This window comes from Hydra viridissima, unplaced genomic scaffold, assembly GCF_058129835.1.
Source record: "Hydra viridissima isolate aposymbiotic clone 2 unplaced genomic scaffold, HvirCarnegie_v1 scaffold_8, whole genome shotgun sequence".
Lineage (NCBI taxonomy): Eukaryota > Metazoa > Cnidaria > Hydrozoa > Anthoathecata > Hydridae > Hydra > Hydra viridissima.
In genome coordinates this window covers 9,150,001-9,167,411 of record NW_028324307.1, presented here as the reverse complement: position 1 = coordinate 9,167,411, position 17,411 = coordinate 9,150,001, and the positions used below count along the sequence as shown (strand labels likewise).

The 17,411-nt window shown below is 28.8% G+C and overlaps 1 protein-coding gene across 1 annotated transcript in view; it reads left to right on the top strand.

The window, feature by feature from the left end:
- The window catches only part of LOC145186262 (dynamin-binding protein-like), a 59,383-nt gene that overhangs the window by 24,365 nt on the left and 17,607 nt on the right, over positions 1-17,411 (top strand). Inside the window, exons 10-16 of the mRNA XM_090094593.1 lie at positions 730-856; positions 6,171-6,262; positions 6,580-6,635; positions 8,702-8,795; positions 8,911-9,013; positions 9,229-9,356; positions 10,004-10,108. Coding sequence (XP_089950719.1) covers positions 730-856; positions 6,171-6,262; positions 6,580-6,635; positions 8,702-8,795; positions 8,911-9,013; positions 9,229-9,356; positions 10,004-10,108 — 705 coding nt within the window. The remainder of the gene's footprint in view (positions 1-729; positions 857-6,170; positions 6,263-6,579; positions 6,636-8,701; positions 8,796-8,910; positions 9,014-9,228; positions 9,357-10,003; positions 10,109-17,411) is intronic.

Below are 17,411 nucleotides of genomic sequence, written 5' to 3'. Positions count from 1 at the left end.
TTTTTTATTGTAGCTGTTAGTCTCTGTATTGTTAGTTATACATTAAAGTGTGTTATCTTGAACATATAAAGTTCTTTGTAAAATTACTGTTCTTTTTTTATTGAGGAGCTTTTATGTGGATTGCAAAAACTATTACAAAGTTTCAAAAGTATTTAAAATTAAAATGAAAGAAAGTGTTTTTTTTTAGAAGTTACCTATTAAATGTAATTTCAAAAGTTAATTATAATAGCAAGCTCTGTATTTCTCAATGGTTGTATATGCATATTTATATGCGTGTGTTATTATATTAAGTATATATTAAGTATTGTTTTTTTTAATTTTGTCTCTAAAATAATTAGTTACAGTTTAATATTGATTGGAAAGTATAACAATGAAAATTGTATTACAAACTAACCTTTTAGCTTTCCCTTTTTTTGGGGATATGAATATCTCTGTTTAAGCTGAGAAATTTTGAAAGATTTTTTTATGATCATAATGAAACACCAATTATGTGAAAACTTAAAAAACAAGAGAATGCTTTAAGGTGTTATGATAAACATTGATATATATCTTTTTTTAACAAAAACACTTCAAGAAATCTCTTAAGTTATCGTCAAAATCCAGTTGAATTGCTCATTTTAAGTGATTACTTTTTCTAAATGTTTGATTAGTTTTCACATATTTGCTCACAAATAGTGGTTGGTTTTTTCATTGTTTTAAAATATTTTAAGATAAGTTTTCATACTTTAGGATGATGCAATAAATGTTAATGTTCTCTTTGGCAACCTTGTTGAAATTGTATTTGTATCTCAAAAACTGTTGAGTGCATTGAAAAATGCTGTGGGTGATGCCTCAGACCAAATCTTGAAAAAAATAGGTGTGGGAGTTTTCAATTTTGTTTGCTTTTGACATATTTTGAATTTTTAAATCTTGTTAATCTATCTGTGTTAATTTATGATAATGATTCAGTTTGAGTAATTCATTTTTATGCTAAGTATCAGTTATTCAGATTACACTGGGGAACAATTTTGAACATATTTTCTGTTAAGTTTTTGGCTGATTTTAAAAATAAAGTCAATTTTTTTTTTTTTTTAATCATTTCAATTTCTTTCCTTTCAGCTTATCTTTGAGTAAGCAAAATAGTATCTTTTATCTGTAAGAAATAGGATTGACCATCTGAATGTATTTATTATCTTATCTAATATTATCTTATTCAATATTTAAAGGAAAAAACCTAAATTAGTTATTTTATTAACTATTTCTAACAATGTAACCACTTTATATAGCTGATTGTTATCGTACTCTGCAAATAAATCATAAAAGTCTTTATACAAAACCTCATGTAATTTTTTTTTGTTTTTCTAAACCTGTGACTGTTTCATTTTACATCCTTTCTTTCAGATCATGGCTAGTTCATTAAGTTTAGATTGTAAGTGCCTAAACAGCTGAAATCAGTTTTCATTCAGTTGCTCTCTTAAAAATCTCTGGATTGTTATAATAAACTCAATAGCAAGAATGATCCAGATTTTAAAGTTATGATGAATTAGTTTTTAAGGGATTTAATCAGCATAAGATAAATGATTTGGTATGCTCTTTGCGACAATTAAAATAGGCTTTAACTATCCAGAATGAATGAGAAAAACTGAAAATGGAGTGAACGTATCTATTCAATGCAGAGAAAGTGTATTTTTGCAGTACTTATAAATTGGCAATAGTTTGGTGTATTTCCAAAACATACATGATTTTCTGGAGGAATTAGTAACTAAATATAAACTGTTCATCAAAAGCTTAAAGTGTGTCCTCAATCACAATGGTAATTTATATGATTCAGTCTCAATCTGGCATGATGAACATAAGCACATAAAGGTTGGGACAGAAATAAACTTAGGGTGAAGAATAGGGTCATCTTTAAATATGTGAAGAAAAAATAAAGTTCATTTTTTCTTGACGGCCTCTAACATTTTTTCTGATTGACAGATCAAAATGATTGGGTGTCATCTTGAAAGTAGTTTCACAAACTAAAATTATTTAAATGAAGTTGTTATAAGAAATTGTGAAGGTTTTACTATCTATATAAAGTTTTACATCTAGATAATCTATTCCATACAACTGAATAATTGAACTGGAAAACATCAGCTCTTTTTTACAGTTTGGGAATTTTCAACAATAGTCATTTCCTTGTTAACAAAAACTTCATCAACCTGAATTCTTGATGAGAATAGATAACACTGGTTTAGTCATGGTTCTTAAACTTTTTCTAATTTTTTTTTTTTTTTTTTTAATGTTCAGTGGTTATAAAAGAACATACTTGTTGTCACTTGATGGAAGTTTTCCTACCTGCAAGCTCAACTTTTTCTAAAAATAAAGATAAAAGCTGTATGCTTTTCTTCTGGTCAATTTGATATTAGCCATTTCAGTTTATTTTAGAATATAATACAACACTAAAGTTTTTCTGTAAAATAGTTTTACTATTGGAAACTACATGGCATTTAGTTACAATTATAAAATTGAGTGCTTAAATTTAGTTTGTATATTGGTTAATGTAATGTTTTGTTGGTTAATGTATATTGTTTAATGGAACATAAATTTAGTTTTTTTTGCAATGCTCTGTCTTTCAATTTAAATGAAAATTTCATTTTGCCTTATTTTCTAATTTTCTGGCCTATTTTTATCATTTCCTGGCCTATCAAAGTTCAAAATATCAAGGTCAGCTTGTTTTATATTTTCCATATGGCAGTTTATCAAAGTTGAACATTTTATAGAAACAATTTAAAAATTTGGAAAGAATGCTTGGTTATGATTTAAAGACATAATATCAAGAGGAAAGAATTACATGGAAATTGTAATTGAACTGTAACTGTAATTGTAATTGCAGAGAACTGCAATACCTTTTGTTGCAATATGAGTATCAATTTACATTTTCTACATAGCTCTCTTGTTAACTCTCAGTAAAACATTTGTACTGCCAGTGATGAGCAAAGTGAACAATTTAAGGTCATGGAAGAATGCTATCTGGAAAGATAGGATGTTAGTCTAAAGGCTGATTGTTGTTTGATCATCAATCAAGGTTGTTCAGATTTTGGTGCTAAAACAGCAACCATTCAATACTCAAGAAAAAGCTTTAAGTGTAAATGCTTACCCAACTACTTTTACATAATTTCAGTTACAGTAATATCCTTTGTATGAATAAAATAATGTGCAAACATATTCAAGCAGCATTGTTATTTTTATTTTCAGTTGTGTGTAAACTTTTAAAACATTCTATAATATTTGTTAAAAACATGATTGTTTGCTATATTTTTATCATTTTTGAGACAAAATCAGGCCATCCTGTAGCTCTAGGCAAAAAAACAAGCATCAGATCTATTTCAACAAAAGTTACGTTCCCCATTGTTAATCCATAGTATATAGTTTTGAAATATTAGCCTGCTAATAAGAAATATCTTTGGATACAACAAAGCCATTAACACTAAAAATAAAATTAGTTTCCTTGATTATTAACAGAATTAAATTCCATCATTTTATCAAGAAATTAAGTATAATGCCCAAAGACTGCATCAAGTTAGTGGTGTACCCTCTAATTTGATGTGATTTGTGGTCAGGAAAATAAGTTCAAAATTGCAAGCTTAAATAATGTGTTTTAGTCCTCAATAGGTTCAAAGTTTTAAAAAAAAAAAGGGTCTTAAACCAGTAAACTTTCTTATAACATAAGCTTGATTAAATATATGTTACACTATATTTATGTGTCATATAATGTTTTACCAAAGTCTTCACAAGAGTAGTAGTGAATCATTTTTTATTCTGCTTTGAAGTTTTTCTTTAACAGAATGGTCATCAGATTTCTGTGGTATTGGCAATCAGAAATATAAACTGGCATTTAGTTTGATCAAATGTTAGTAAAATATTGAAGTCTGTCGCTAACTTAACAGCACACTAAGCACAGTCATTGGTGACATGTGTTTGCTATTGTGTACTTGGCATTAAAATAGACAGGATATAAGTAAAATTGAATCAGTTCAGGGTAGCATTTCCTCTTTCCCATTATTTGGGTTAAAGTCTGAAAGTAATGTAAATCCAATGAAATCTTTACTCAAATACCACATTTTCTTGATTACAATATTTGCTGTTTTTCAACAGCACTATAAGATTCCAGAGATAGGAGTAAACAAAGTTGTTGTTTGGAACATCAGAATTGTTTGGAGCTTTTAGCTAGACTTTCACATAAATGATAATGAAAAGAAAGATATGATAGCACCCTGTGGTTCATATGCTGTAAATTTGAATTTTTTATGGAACTGATCGATTTTAAGACGGTATATTCCTTTTGCTATTCTTATGGAACAATAATGGGCACCTGGAGAGATGAAATTACATCATCCTTTTCACCTAGTGAGATTGGTTTTAGTTTGATGACCTTTTTTGTAAAAGTATGATAAGCTTTTTGGTGAAATATACAGAAAAATTGATCATGTGTGTTTACTGACATAATTCAAAGTAATTTTTAAAAAGTAGTAAAGTAATTTTTAAAAAGCATTGTATTTATCTGTTGTAACAAAATCTTTATAATGTAGCAATAGGAGTTGATATTGGTGCTGTCAAACTAATGACTTTTTCATAAATAAAATGCTTGTGAAACTTAAAACAAGATTAAGTTATACTTTTATGTAAATAAATCAAATGGCATTTGATCAAAACTGAAAAAAAATCTTTTTGTAAACAATATTTTGCCTATAATTGTTTCTATGGAAGCTGTAATATCGGTTGTTAAAAAAGAGAGCAATATCCAAAGAAAAAAATCATTGTATCTGATAAAGGTATTTAAATAGTATACATTCATTGAAAACAGTTTAGAATAAAATGTGAGATAATGAATGAAATATATTTGTTTAACATGTTCTCTCTTTAAATTAAAACATTGTACAGCATTTCCAAATAGAAAGAGATTTGATGTAGTTTATACATATTTTTTTTACTCTGGAAAAGAATGGCAAAACATTTACACAATAGCAAGCAAGCACAAAAAAGAGAAAAAAATGGGGGGAAGAAAGCAGTTTTACTTTTACAGTTCTTATCACATCTATATTGTCAGGTGAGGCACCTGTAGTAAAATTGTTTTTGTCAAGTATCAAAATCAGTTATAGCTGATGCTTTCATAATGTTTTCATAATATTTTAATGCTAAAGGTTCATAATATTTACCATAAGAATGTTTATATGGAATAATGTTTAGCTTGTTGTTTTTAGTGCCATGGACAATTTTGAATGCTAAACTTTTTAATCCTTTTGGATTTTTTTTGTCTAAGTTACATTTGATTGATTCAAAATAGTTAGCATGTATATTTTAATGTTACTTTTTAAAAATTTTTATGAAACTTATTTTTTGATTAGTATAACTGTCTGTTTAATTTAGTTCTAGTAATTATGGTCAAAGAAGCATCTTTTTCTTTGTTAATGTTTTGTTGTTGTTGTTGTTGTTGTTGTTTTTCTTTATGTGTGGTGATATTATTTACAAGTCACATATAGGTTATGTTAAATCAATCAAGTTTTTTTTACAGTTTTTTGGTACTGACCAGACACAAATTCTTAATATGCAAGAAATATGACTTAAATATCTTACCCATTTTGTAATAATTGCAAAGATTAAAAATGCATGTTCCCTCTAGACACTTGCTCCATCCACTTTTTGAATTCATATTTGAAAGCTCACATTTTTAATTTTTTTTTCAAGAGTTGAATCACATATAATGGAATTAATTCCATGGTAAAAATACCCCAACATTTTAACTTGAGTGTCTTTTAAAGTTACTAAACCTCTTTATAAGTATCATTATGGTAGAAGAGTTTTATAAATGATTGTTAGTTTGCTTTTTTTTTTCTTTATTTACTTTGATATTTGGGATGTCTAAATCATCAATTTGTAACTGCTCTGAACCAAGAAAAATAATAAGTAAAAAAACTAGCATCTTTTTAAGAAATTGTTGAAAATTTTTCTTAAATTATGACAGCTTTGAATCCAATTTACTGAAATAACAGCATCAGTAATAATTACAGCATTTGTGTAAACCCTCCTTAAAGATAACTAATTGGCTAAATTGACTTATAAACCATAAAAAAAAAAAGATTTTGAACTGAAAGTAGTGCTTAGTTATAGTGCTTTTTTATCAAATATAATTTTTGTTTATATTCTTTTAGCATCTTGTTTTCTTGATTTATCAATGGATATGAAACAGTGCTATTCAACATACTGTCGTAACTATGATGATGTTCAATGTTTATTAGAAAAGGTTTCTTCATTTGATGATGATAATGATGGTGATGATGATGATGATGATGATGATGATGATGATGATGATCATGATGATCATGATGATGATCATGATGATCATGATGATGATGATGATGATGATGATGATGATCATGATCATGATGATCATGATGATGATCATGATGATCATGATCATGATGATGATCATGATGATCATGATCATGATGATGATGATGATCATGATGATCATGATGATCATGATGGTCATGATGATGATCATGATGATCATGATGATGATCATGATCATGATGATCATGATGATGATTTCAATTCTAGTTCGAAGAAGAACCTGCTATCCAGCAAAAAATTTCTAATGCCTTTTTGTCAGAGGGGTAAGAAACCAATAATTTATAAATACAGCTTATAATAAAAATTTTTACTATTTTACATCTTTTAAGGCAATTTTATATTAACGCATTTAACCTTTTATGATTTCCTAATTGTAGTTTTTACATAATTATTTTTTTTTTCTGTTACTATTTTTAGGGTTTCAATATTTCTAGTAAGTTTTTGAGGTCTACTCATTTACATCTGAATAGTAAATCAATAGTCTGCCTAGTCACATGAAGTCTTCTCCTAAAACTTCCTTACAGTAGACATAAGAATGAATACAAGGATATCAAAATAGCTCTTAAATTCCACCTCACATTGCTTATGTTAGGAATTTTCTGAAAGTAATTTAACTGCAAAATTCTTTTTTCCTCAAAATCTATGAACATCCTGTTAAATGATACAAGGATTTCATAAATTTCTTCCAGCCTGATTTATCAAAGATTTTTTGCATTGACAAGCTGTGCTTTCAACTCCTTTTACTTTTTCACCAGTTGAGACCCAAACAGATATTCAATGTTTAGAGGAATTGGGTCATCATAAAGGTCTCCTTCTATCACCAGGTAGAATCAAGTTCAGAATGTGATGTTGACAACTTGTAAATTGCAGTCTGGTCTCTTCCATAAGAATATTTAATGTAATATACAACAACTACATTCTTTTTCCCAAGGTTAATGTTGTTTGTATCAGCATGATCATCTTAATTGCACTCAACATCTTGTGCTCATCAAGAACTTCCTGTAGCATTTAACTTGTCATCTTTTAAATGCAGTGCATGTAATTTCACTCTGATTTTATGACTGCATCATATTTTGTAAGCATTTATAGGAGCAGGATGAAGAACCATTTTTGCAACCAATTTTTCTATTGATGTGCCATTGATCATTTATCTCAACAGAAAATCTCTTCCAGCTAAATCTGTTGGACCAGAGAAAGAAGATCAAGTTCCCATATTATTTTTAGAAAAGTGGTAGAAAAACTTTTCTCTGTACCAAAAGTTGCTCAAGAGACAGACAATCCAGCTGCATATTCAGTTCTTACAACAGTTAATAACTAAAAACTAACTGCTAAAATTGTTGAAATATTTTTTGAATTAACAGCATCTAACACAGGTTGCCTAAATGGCCCTTGTGTTCTGTTAGAGAAGAAGTTCAAAAAAGTTTATTTCAGCTGGCTTGTAGATAGATTCATAAGGAGTTGGTTGGTGATATTTTCAAGGTGATTTCTGGCTGAAGATTTTCTTCTTTTAGAATCTAACCTCAGTTCAAACCCATTAAATGCAAAAGTAATGGCTTTTTGGACTTTGGTTTATTTATTTTGCTACTCTATGCTTGGATTACCTGCTTAAGTAATGCTCTATTCAATGATCTCTGCCTAACCCATACTTTAACCAAGTATAGTACTTTATCTAAGGTCATATCAATTATGGCGGTGAAAGTAATTGGTCATCTGTGGTATTTGGGGGAGAGAATGGCTTTACTCAGTCTCTTTTCATGTCATACTAGTATAAACAAAATGTCTCTTAGGCACATTTACAGGATATTTCGGCATAGCAGAAATTGAATGATAATGAAATCAGATGCACAACAGTACAGGATCTATACATCAAGATTCTTGAATCTTATCTTCTTCCTTTTTCTTTGATGCACTCTAATTAAATACTTGCAGAAGAGAAAACTGTAAGGGTACTAAAAATGGTGAATGATTCTACAGAACAAGTCATTGCTTTTCCACCTTCAACAAAGTATGATAAGCAGAAACAGTTTTTCAGCTTTAACAAAACATAATAAGCAGAAGCAGTTTTTGCTTCAAACTGTTGGGGGCCATTGCAGGCACTTTTAGAACCCCAAGAACCATACACGATTTGGGGATTCTGAATACAGTCATGACTGAAAATTAAATATAGAAATGTAAAATTTGACAATTTAAAAGACGGTAACAGTTTCAAACTTCATTTTATATTTGATGCAGTTAATAATAATCTACAATGTTAGCAAAATTGAATTCTATAATTTTGATCTTGTTGAGGCATTCCAGAATACTGTCTAATTACTTTTTTTTTTATTAGAATTAACTCTGGGTCAATGGCTCTTCCATCTTACCTTATCAAGCCTGTGCAAAGAGTTCTGAAATACCCACTTTTACTTTCAGAGTTGTTTAAGGTTATTTTTTTTATTGAATCAGGCTGTATAATAAAAGCAGTAAGTTAGTTTATTTTGACATTTTTCATTGCTAAATGAAATATTATGCAACAAATTACTAGTTTTTCATTTTTAGAATTCTTTTGATGATGAATCAAATAGTGAGCTAAAGTTAGCACTCAATACAATGAATGATGTTGCTGCTGCTATAAATGAATTTAAACGAAGAAAGGATTTAGGTCAGTTAAAGTTGATATTATTCAATTTGATGAAATATTTTTTATGAAATGATTGCATTTGTTCTTTTTACTTCTCGCTCTCTATGTAGCATAACAACTTAACAGTTTTTAAAATCTTTTTTATTTTTTATGTATTTTTGAATTCTTTTTTTAAGAAAAAGTCTTTTAGATAAAATCTATCAATATAGTTTGTTGCGAACTTCACAATATTTTAGTTTTAAAGTACCGTGAGACAGAGGAAGGAATAGGAAAAAAAGTGCAAAAGTTAAATTGGCATTCAGTTGCAAAGAAGTCATCTCGAATAAATCAAAGGATCACTCAGTTTACTGGATTAAATTCACATGTAATTAATATTTTAGGTTTTTATATTATTAACTAATTTTTTATTAAGGTAACTTATTAATATCTTAAATAGTATCTTAATACCTTATGATTGGGATTATGATTTGAATTAAATTGTTTTAACTGTAAGTTATGAAACTGCTTTTTAATAATTTGTATTACAAACATGAATTGTGTGAGCTTATCAAACTGCTTTGTTCAGCAGCAATACACCTTTTTTACTTCACTGCCTCAAAACAAAGAAATACATTTTTTATCTTCTTTTCTGTAAAAAAACAAATCAACAATACATTTTTTATCTTCTTTTCTGTAAAAACAGGTATTAATAAGAGTTTGAACTAAAACTGCTATGTATAAGTCACCACACATTTTAAAATGGAGCTAAATTTTATTATAGATAACTGAAATTGTTGTTGAAGTCTTTATTCTTTTCTTATACTAAAGTTGATATAATAAAGCATTACAAAATTTGTTAAGCAATAAATGATTAATGTTTTTTGATAAGTGTAAATTTATACAGAAACTTTTCAATTTATAAATATTTTTTAGTGTTGATTTTTTCAGTTTTTAAAACTTCTTTAATTTAAAAATACTATTGAGAATAGGTTGAGTTTAAATATTTAAAATAATTATTTTGGCAAATTTTAGACAGTTGATGAAAAGTTTAATATTGAAGAAAAGCGTTTTCGATCTATTGAAAAGATGATCAAGCTAGTTCTAAAAAATATTACTCAATACATTGAAATATTTAAGGTAATTTTTTTTTTTTTTTTTTTTTTTTTTTTTTTTTTTTGTGTGTGTGTGTATTTGTGTAAAAATATTTTCTTAAAGGGATGTAACTTAACTAAGGTTAACTCATACTTTAGCATAACAAAACATACTAGAAATTAGTTTACTAAGATATTCTATATTTTTGTTTTCAACTTAAAAGCTTCTTTCTCTAGATATTTTCACTTAAAACTTGCTTTAAATTGATACTATTTTTACAAATTTTAAATTCTTTTCTTTCGTTTTCTTCTAATTTTTGGCATTCTAAGAATTTAGGTCAATCTAACAATATAGTTATTCTAAGAATTTAAAGCATTGACCTCAAAGTGCATAAATAGTATGCCCAGGCAAGCCAAAGCTCTTATAGAGTAAAAAGGACTCACCACCAAGTATTAAGTTTCTTAATATGCTTTGTATGTAATAATATATAGATAATATAACAATAAAATTAAGTTGCGATTGCTTTTATTGCATTTTAGACACAATAAAGACAAAAAACTAAAAATTGAGTTTGAGTCTAATAATATGAGTAGGTACTGTACATATATATATATATATATATATATATATATATATATATATATATATATATATATATATATATATATATATATATATATATATATATATATGTACAGTACCTACTCATATTATGAGTTGTGAGAGATAAAAACAACTGAATGTTTTTAATTTTATATTATTAAAGTTTACCATACCTTTTATAAAGTTGAAAATATTATTTCAAAGTATATATATTTCATAAATGTTTCTAATCTAAAACAAAAAATGAATGACAGGAAGCTATATTACATATAAATAATAAAAAGTAAACAGCAATAACCCCTACCTAACAAAGAAAATCCAAAAAAGTAACAAAATCTTGAATTTTTTTTTGAGTGTAATAATTTGAGTAGGTACTGTATATATATATATATATATATATATATATATATATATATATATATATATATATATATATATATATATATATATATATATATATATATATATATATATAGGGTGTCCTGTTTTCAGGGTCACATTTTATTTTGACTGCTCCTAGCATTTTTCTGCTGCGTATATGATAGGAAATGAGATCTGTAAAGTTTTAGAGCTCTAACTTTATTTTTGTGACTACACAAGCCATATTAAGTTTCAAAAATCATGATTTTTGGGTGAAAACAGCCTATTTTTACAGTGCTTGTGTAGTCACAGTTACAGGCTAACCTTATGTTGAACCATGTACTATTAACCCTCATTAGTTAGAAAAAAATTAGGAGCAGTTTGAATAAAACAGTTAATTAGGTTTGAAGTGAGTTCAAAGATCCGCAGTTGACACAATTTACCCATTTTTATGCGGTTTGAAGCGGTTGACAAAATCAAACAAAATACTGACCTAATCATAATGAAATGGGTCTAAATCGATCTCCGAACCCTTTTCACACCTAATTAGACCAACAAAAATCCAAAGTTGGTTAAAAAGTACAAATTAAATGCTTAATTCTATTTATATATTATACTAGACATAATTTAACCACTAATTCTACAACATATTAACATTTTCTTTTCTTTCCACCACCCGTTGGGGTCTTCCAACCGTTTTTTTCTGGTCCACTTCTAGGAGAAAATCTTGCCTCAGCTCTTCATCATGGGTTCCATCAACAAAACCCTGTATAAGCTTAGCATTTCTCTCTGCAGCATCATTAGTTACAGGAATGCTGGAGATAAAATCCTTGAACTTTGTGTAGCCAGACAATCTGTGTCACACCTAGGTGGAATCATCATCCATTTAAGCTGCTGGCTATCCATTTTTAAGATGTTAATATCAAAATGGATTCTGAATCAACTCAGACAATCTAGGGCTCTCTCCTTCTTTTTCAATGAAACCTGAAACATTAACCTTCTTATACATAAATGACAGAGGATCCTTTTCCTTTGAATCATTTATCATCAGGATTCTTTCAGCAGCTTGAGTATTTTCCTCATTTGACACTCCAGGATCTAGTAAACTAAATGGGATCAAAGTTGGATGAAGATACCATGTATGGTTTGCAATGCTATCGAGAAATTCGGCAGCAACATTAGGTCTGCTCTTCATGTATGACTTCATCTCCCAGATTGCTTCTATGTCATGTCTTGAAGAAATTACAGTCTGAGACGAGGTTAAGAAGCACTTAGCATAATTCAATGCTACAAACTCAGAGAGGGCCTCAACTTCTATTTTTGTAGAAGCTGTGGAAATGATATCTGTCATTTGGCTCAGAATTCATCCAACAACTTTGCGATGATTACTAGGGATACTCTAGCAGCATTGTCAAGTTGTTGATTTACTCCATTTTTGAATTTGCAAAGTTTATTTTGTTTAATCTGAATAAGAGAAAACTCATCCAAAAGTTTCTTGAAGAGTTGATTATCTGGACCTGAGGTTGTCCTGAAGAGCTTTGCAACATTCTTAATATGACACTCATAGACATGATGTCTGCAAGCAAGATGCATAACAGGTCTTCCAAGATAGATGTATAACCTGGAATTTACTCCTTTTTCTTTACCTGTATTTGACGCAGTGGTGTCAAATACTAGACTTTAATGTCTTTAATGTCTTTGAGTGAGTTTTCTTCTAAAATCTCAATAATCTTCTCAGTATGACAAGCTCAGTAGAATCAATGGCAGGAGGTACTCCAAGCAAAAAATGTTTTCAATCACAAGTTACACTCAATGCTAAGCACTCTCTTTTGTGTTTCTTTCCATCAGTATACTCTTTGACTAGCTTACCATCATAATGAAGAATCATGTTTGATCCAGCCTTTGCTTTTAAAGCTTCCCTGGCTTCCTCCACTGTTTCCTGTATGACCTTTCTACAAATTCTGTGTATATTGGATTTTGACATACCTTTATTGGAAAGTCCACTTGTATCAGCCACCTGCTTTAAAATATGGGATTGAGCTCTGATGCTTACATGTTTAAGCTTCGAAACAATGACAGTTACTCCTACTATGCCAGCACATATAGATGGTTGTGGATCTATCTCATCTTTACTCAAGTCTGTATTTAGAGGTGTCTGTTTCCTCTGCATGTAATTAGAGGTGTCTGTTTCCTCTGCAGATACTTCTGTTTCACTTGAAGATGAAATCTGCAGCTCAGACTGATAACTCTGGTCATGATCTGCTCCAGACATTCTTACTCTTGCCTGTTGAGATCTTTGAGCAGAATAAATGTACCTTTTATCTTTCTTCCTAATGTACATTTTTCTGCAATTTCTTTGATCATTTATGAAAATGATATCTTCTGCCTTGTCTAACTGAGATCTTTTGTTATCTTTCTCTAATATTTGTATCACATCACTGAGCATAACATCAAAAAGAACTGGCAAAATATGGTCTTTGAAAATTCTTTAATGTTTTGCCTTTTTTGAAGAGAAATCAGTAATTCACTCATTTTCTTCTGTACTTTGTCCACTCTGGATGTTGGAATTCCAGCTTTTTCATAAATAGAAGTGACCTTTTTAACCAAACACTGACAATTTTCCTCACAAATGAGCTTAAAATCATGAGAAAATCCACAGCAGAGAAGGGTGTTATCTTTGATCTTAGGATTTTAGATCAGTATTTTGTTTGATTTTGTCAACCGCGTCAAACCGCATAAAAATGGGTAAATTGTGTCAACTGCGGATCTTTGAACTCACTTCAAACCTAATTAACTGTTTTATTCAAACTGCTCCTAATTTTTTTCTAACTAATGAGGGTTAATAGTACATGGTTCAACATAAGGTTAGCCTGTAACTGTGACTACACAAGCACTGTAAAAATAGGCTGTTTTCACCCAAAAATCATGATTTTTGAAACTTAATATGGCTTGTGTAGTCACAAAAATAAAGTTAGAGCTCTAAAACTTTACAGATCTCATTTCCTAACATATACGCAGCAGAAAAATGCTAGGAGCAGTCAAAATAAAATGTGACCCTGAAAACAGGACACCCTAATATATATATATATATATATATATATATATATATATATATATATATATATATATATATATATATATATATATATATATATATATATATATATATATATATATATATATATATATGGCTATTTCCACGATGGAAGAGATAAATTTTGTGTTTAAAAATTTCTTTTTTCAAAAGATTTTTTTTCTTTAATTGTAGTTTAAACACCTTAAAATTATTGTTAAAATATATTTTGAGTAGAAAATATTTGAACCGAGTAGATAAATTTGATGAATGTTTTTTCTTTTTATTATTTGAAAAAGTGAGTAAAATTTGAGGGCGAGTTCTTGCAATATTTTAAACAAAACATATCCATATTTTTGTTTAAAAAGAATCTTTGAGATTATATATATGTCTTGAGTAAAAAAACTTTTACTCTTTAAAAATAATTCAAGTGTTTTTTTGTCACATACACATCTGCAAAAACTAGGTTGCGTCACTAAACTAAAAGCTAAAAAAGTTTAATTATCACAATGAAATAAGGCTTTAAGGCAAGATTTTTTTAGAAACTATATATTTTAATGTAAACTTTTCATCATTACGAAAAAAAAATTGTTCAAAAAGCATTATATTAACTTATAGTAATAGTTTAAAAGTTGTTGCGTCACTGAACCCATCAACGGGATAATTAGCGTTTTATAAAATAGCGCGATAAGGAAGTCAAAATATCATCCAAATGTTCGGATTTCGTTGTGGGTTTTCAAATTTTTCGAATTCGAATAGGTTTTTGCATTTTAGTATTGCAAAAGGCTATAAGTAAATATTAGTAAACTATTAGATTTGTGTTAACATTTTCTAATAAAGTTGTACATTTTTAAGAAATGGAATCAAAATTAGAAGTAAAAAAAAAAACGTTATGCAGAATACCAAGCTAATTATGTTTCTCGGAATGCTGATAAAAAGAAAGAAATTTCCAGTGTAAGATCTAAGAGATATCGAGAAAAATTGAAAGCCGATCCAAATAAAAAGGCAGTTTATGCTGCTAAAGCAAAATTAAGAGTTTTAAAAAGTTGCGCTCTAAAAAGAAAACTTTTAAATCAATCTCAAAGACCAAGCTCAACTTTTAAAAACGTTTAACAAAGAGGAAAAGCATTGAAAAAAGTTTTTAAAGCACTACCAACTTCAAAGGAGAAACAATCTGAAATTCTTTCTATTCTTTCAATTAGCTCTGCTTGTAAAGATAATTCGGATCTACCTCCAGCATGTTCACAGCTGTATGGTCTTTCTGAAAGAGATGTTTTAGCAGTTGTAAACTTTTATAATGAAAATGAAGTTTCCCAAATATCACCAAACAAAAAAGATGTCACTCGAATTCAATTATCTGATGGAAAAGCAAACAATATTCAGATATGTCATTTATATTATACGCTAAAAGAAGCTTTCGAATTATTTAAGGAAAAGCATCAGCACATAAAAATTGGACTCAGCAAATTTTGCGACCTTCGTCCACGCAATGTGAAATCAGTTACAAAATTTCCGCATAATGTTTGTGTTTCTAGTTTGCATGAAAATATGCGATTTGCCTTAAATGCATTAACAAAATCAATTCAAGCGTCTTCAATCAAAGCTGGATCTGAAATGATAAATAACTTTGTTTGTGAACCGTACACTTACAATTGCGCCTTTGACAAATGCGTTGCATGCAAAGGTATGAAACAGTTCGATAAACACTTGCAAACTGTTAATACATTTAGTTTCGAAGTATCCTGGGACGAGTGGAGAAAGCCTGAAACTAAAACATATGCAAACATTGAAAAAATTTCAAAAAAGTCTACTGTAACAGAACTCATTCAACACATATCAGCGATGAGTGATAAGTTCGTTAAACATGCATTTGTAAAGAAAAACCAATCAACAATTTTTAAGAAACTGAAGAAGGTTTCGATGAGTGTTAATTCTGAAATTGCAGTAATCCAAGTTGACTGGGCTGAAAACGCTAGGTGTTTCTATCAAAATGAACCACAAGCGGCTCATTTTGGTCAAAATCAAGTTTCTATCATGACCTTTGCAGTCTGGAACATTGAGTTAAAAACGTTTGCCATAGTTTCTGATTCAACTGATCATACTAAGTCTTCCGTTATACCATACATTGACAAAATCCTTCACTTTATTCCTGATCAAGTCAAAGAAGTACACATGTTCAGCGATAATGCCACTTCTCAGTTCAAAAACAAAAGCATTATGGCTGCAATGGTTGTGTTTGAAAAACATTTTCATAAAAAATTCTTCTGGCATTTCTTTGCAGCGATGCACGGGAAAGGAGTGGTTGACGGAATAGGAGCTACTGTTAAGCAAATCGCAGCCCTGAGAGTTAAATCTAGTCAATACGAGATCAGGTCAGCAGCAGATTTTGCCTTAGCATTACAAGATTTGCAAATATCTGTAATTCACATGTCAGAAAATGATACAAGACAACAAAAAAATGAACTTGGATTCAGTTCAATTTTAAGTTGTTCAAGAAAAATCAAAGATATATCAAAATCACATTATTTTTACGTTCAGAATGATAACGTTGTTCCGATGCTATTTTCACCTGAGTATAGTTTAAATTTATTAGAAAATAAAAAAACTTTTTAAAATAATTTTAATTTCATCTTTTTGTTTCGTCACTGAACGTTGCGTCACTGAACTGATAGAATTTTTTCTGTAAAATAAAACGATATGAAAACTTTGTTGTTTGTGGCTTTTTTTATGACTGCCTTATTGCCAAATGAATAAATTACAACAAAAAAATCTAATTAGTCTTGCAAGAATTAAAATTTCAGCGAAAACTCCATTTAAAAGTATGCTGATAAAAAAACACTTTTTTCCGCGTTGCGTCACTGAACTCATGTTTTAATTTTTGCTATGTAGAAGTGTTATGTTAATACAATTGTGTTTAGTTTATATTATAAAATTTTAATTCAAGATTGATTTAGAGTAATAAAAAATAATTTTTGAGTCATAGAAAAATTTTTATTAAAAAAAATAACTCCGCATGATGCGTCACTGAACTATGGAATTAGCCATATATATATATATATATATATATATATATATATATATATATATATATATATATATATATGTATATATGTATGTATATATATGTATATATGTATATATATATATGTATATTATAAGTGATGAAGCTGGTTCTTACCTAAACAGATTTGTATTTAAGTAAAACTGCAGAATATGGGCCAGTTAAAGTTCAAGAGTTATTCAGTATTGTAAGCTGCATCCAATAAATTGTGGTTGTGTGTTGATATAAGCCAAGTTTTCATACTTCTTTGG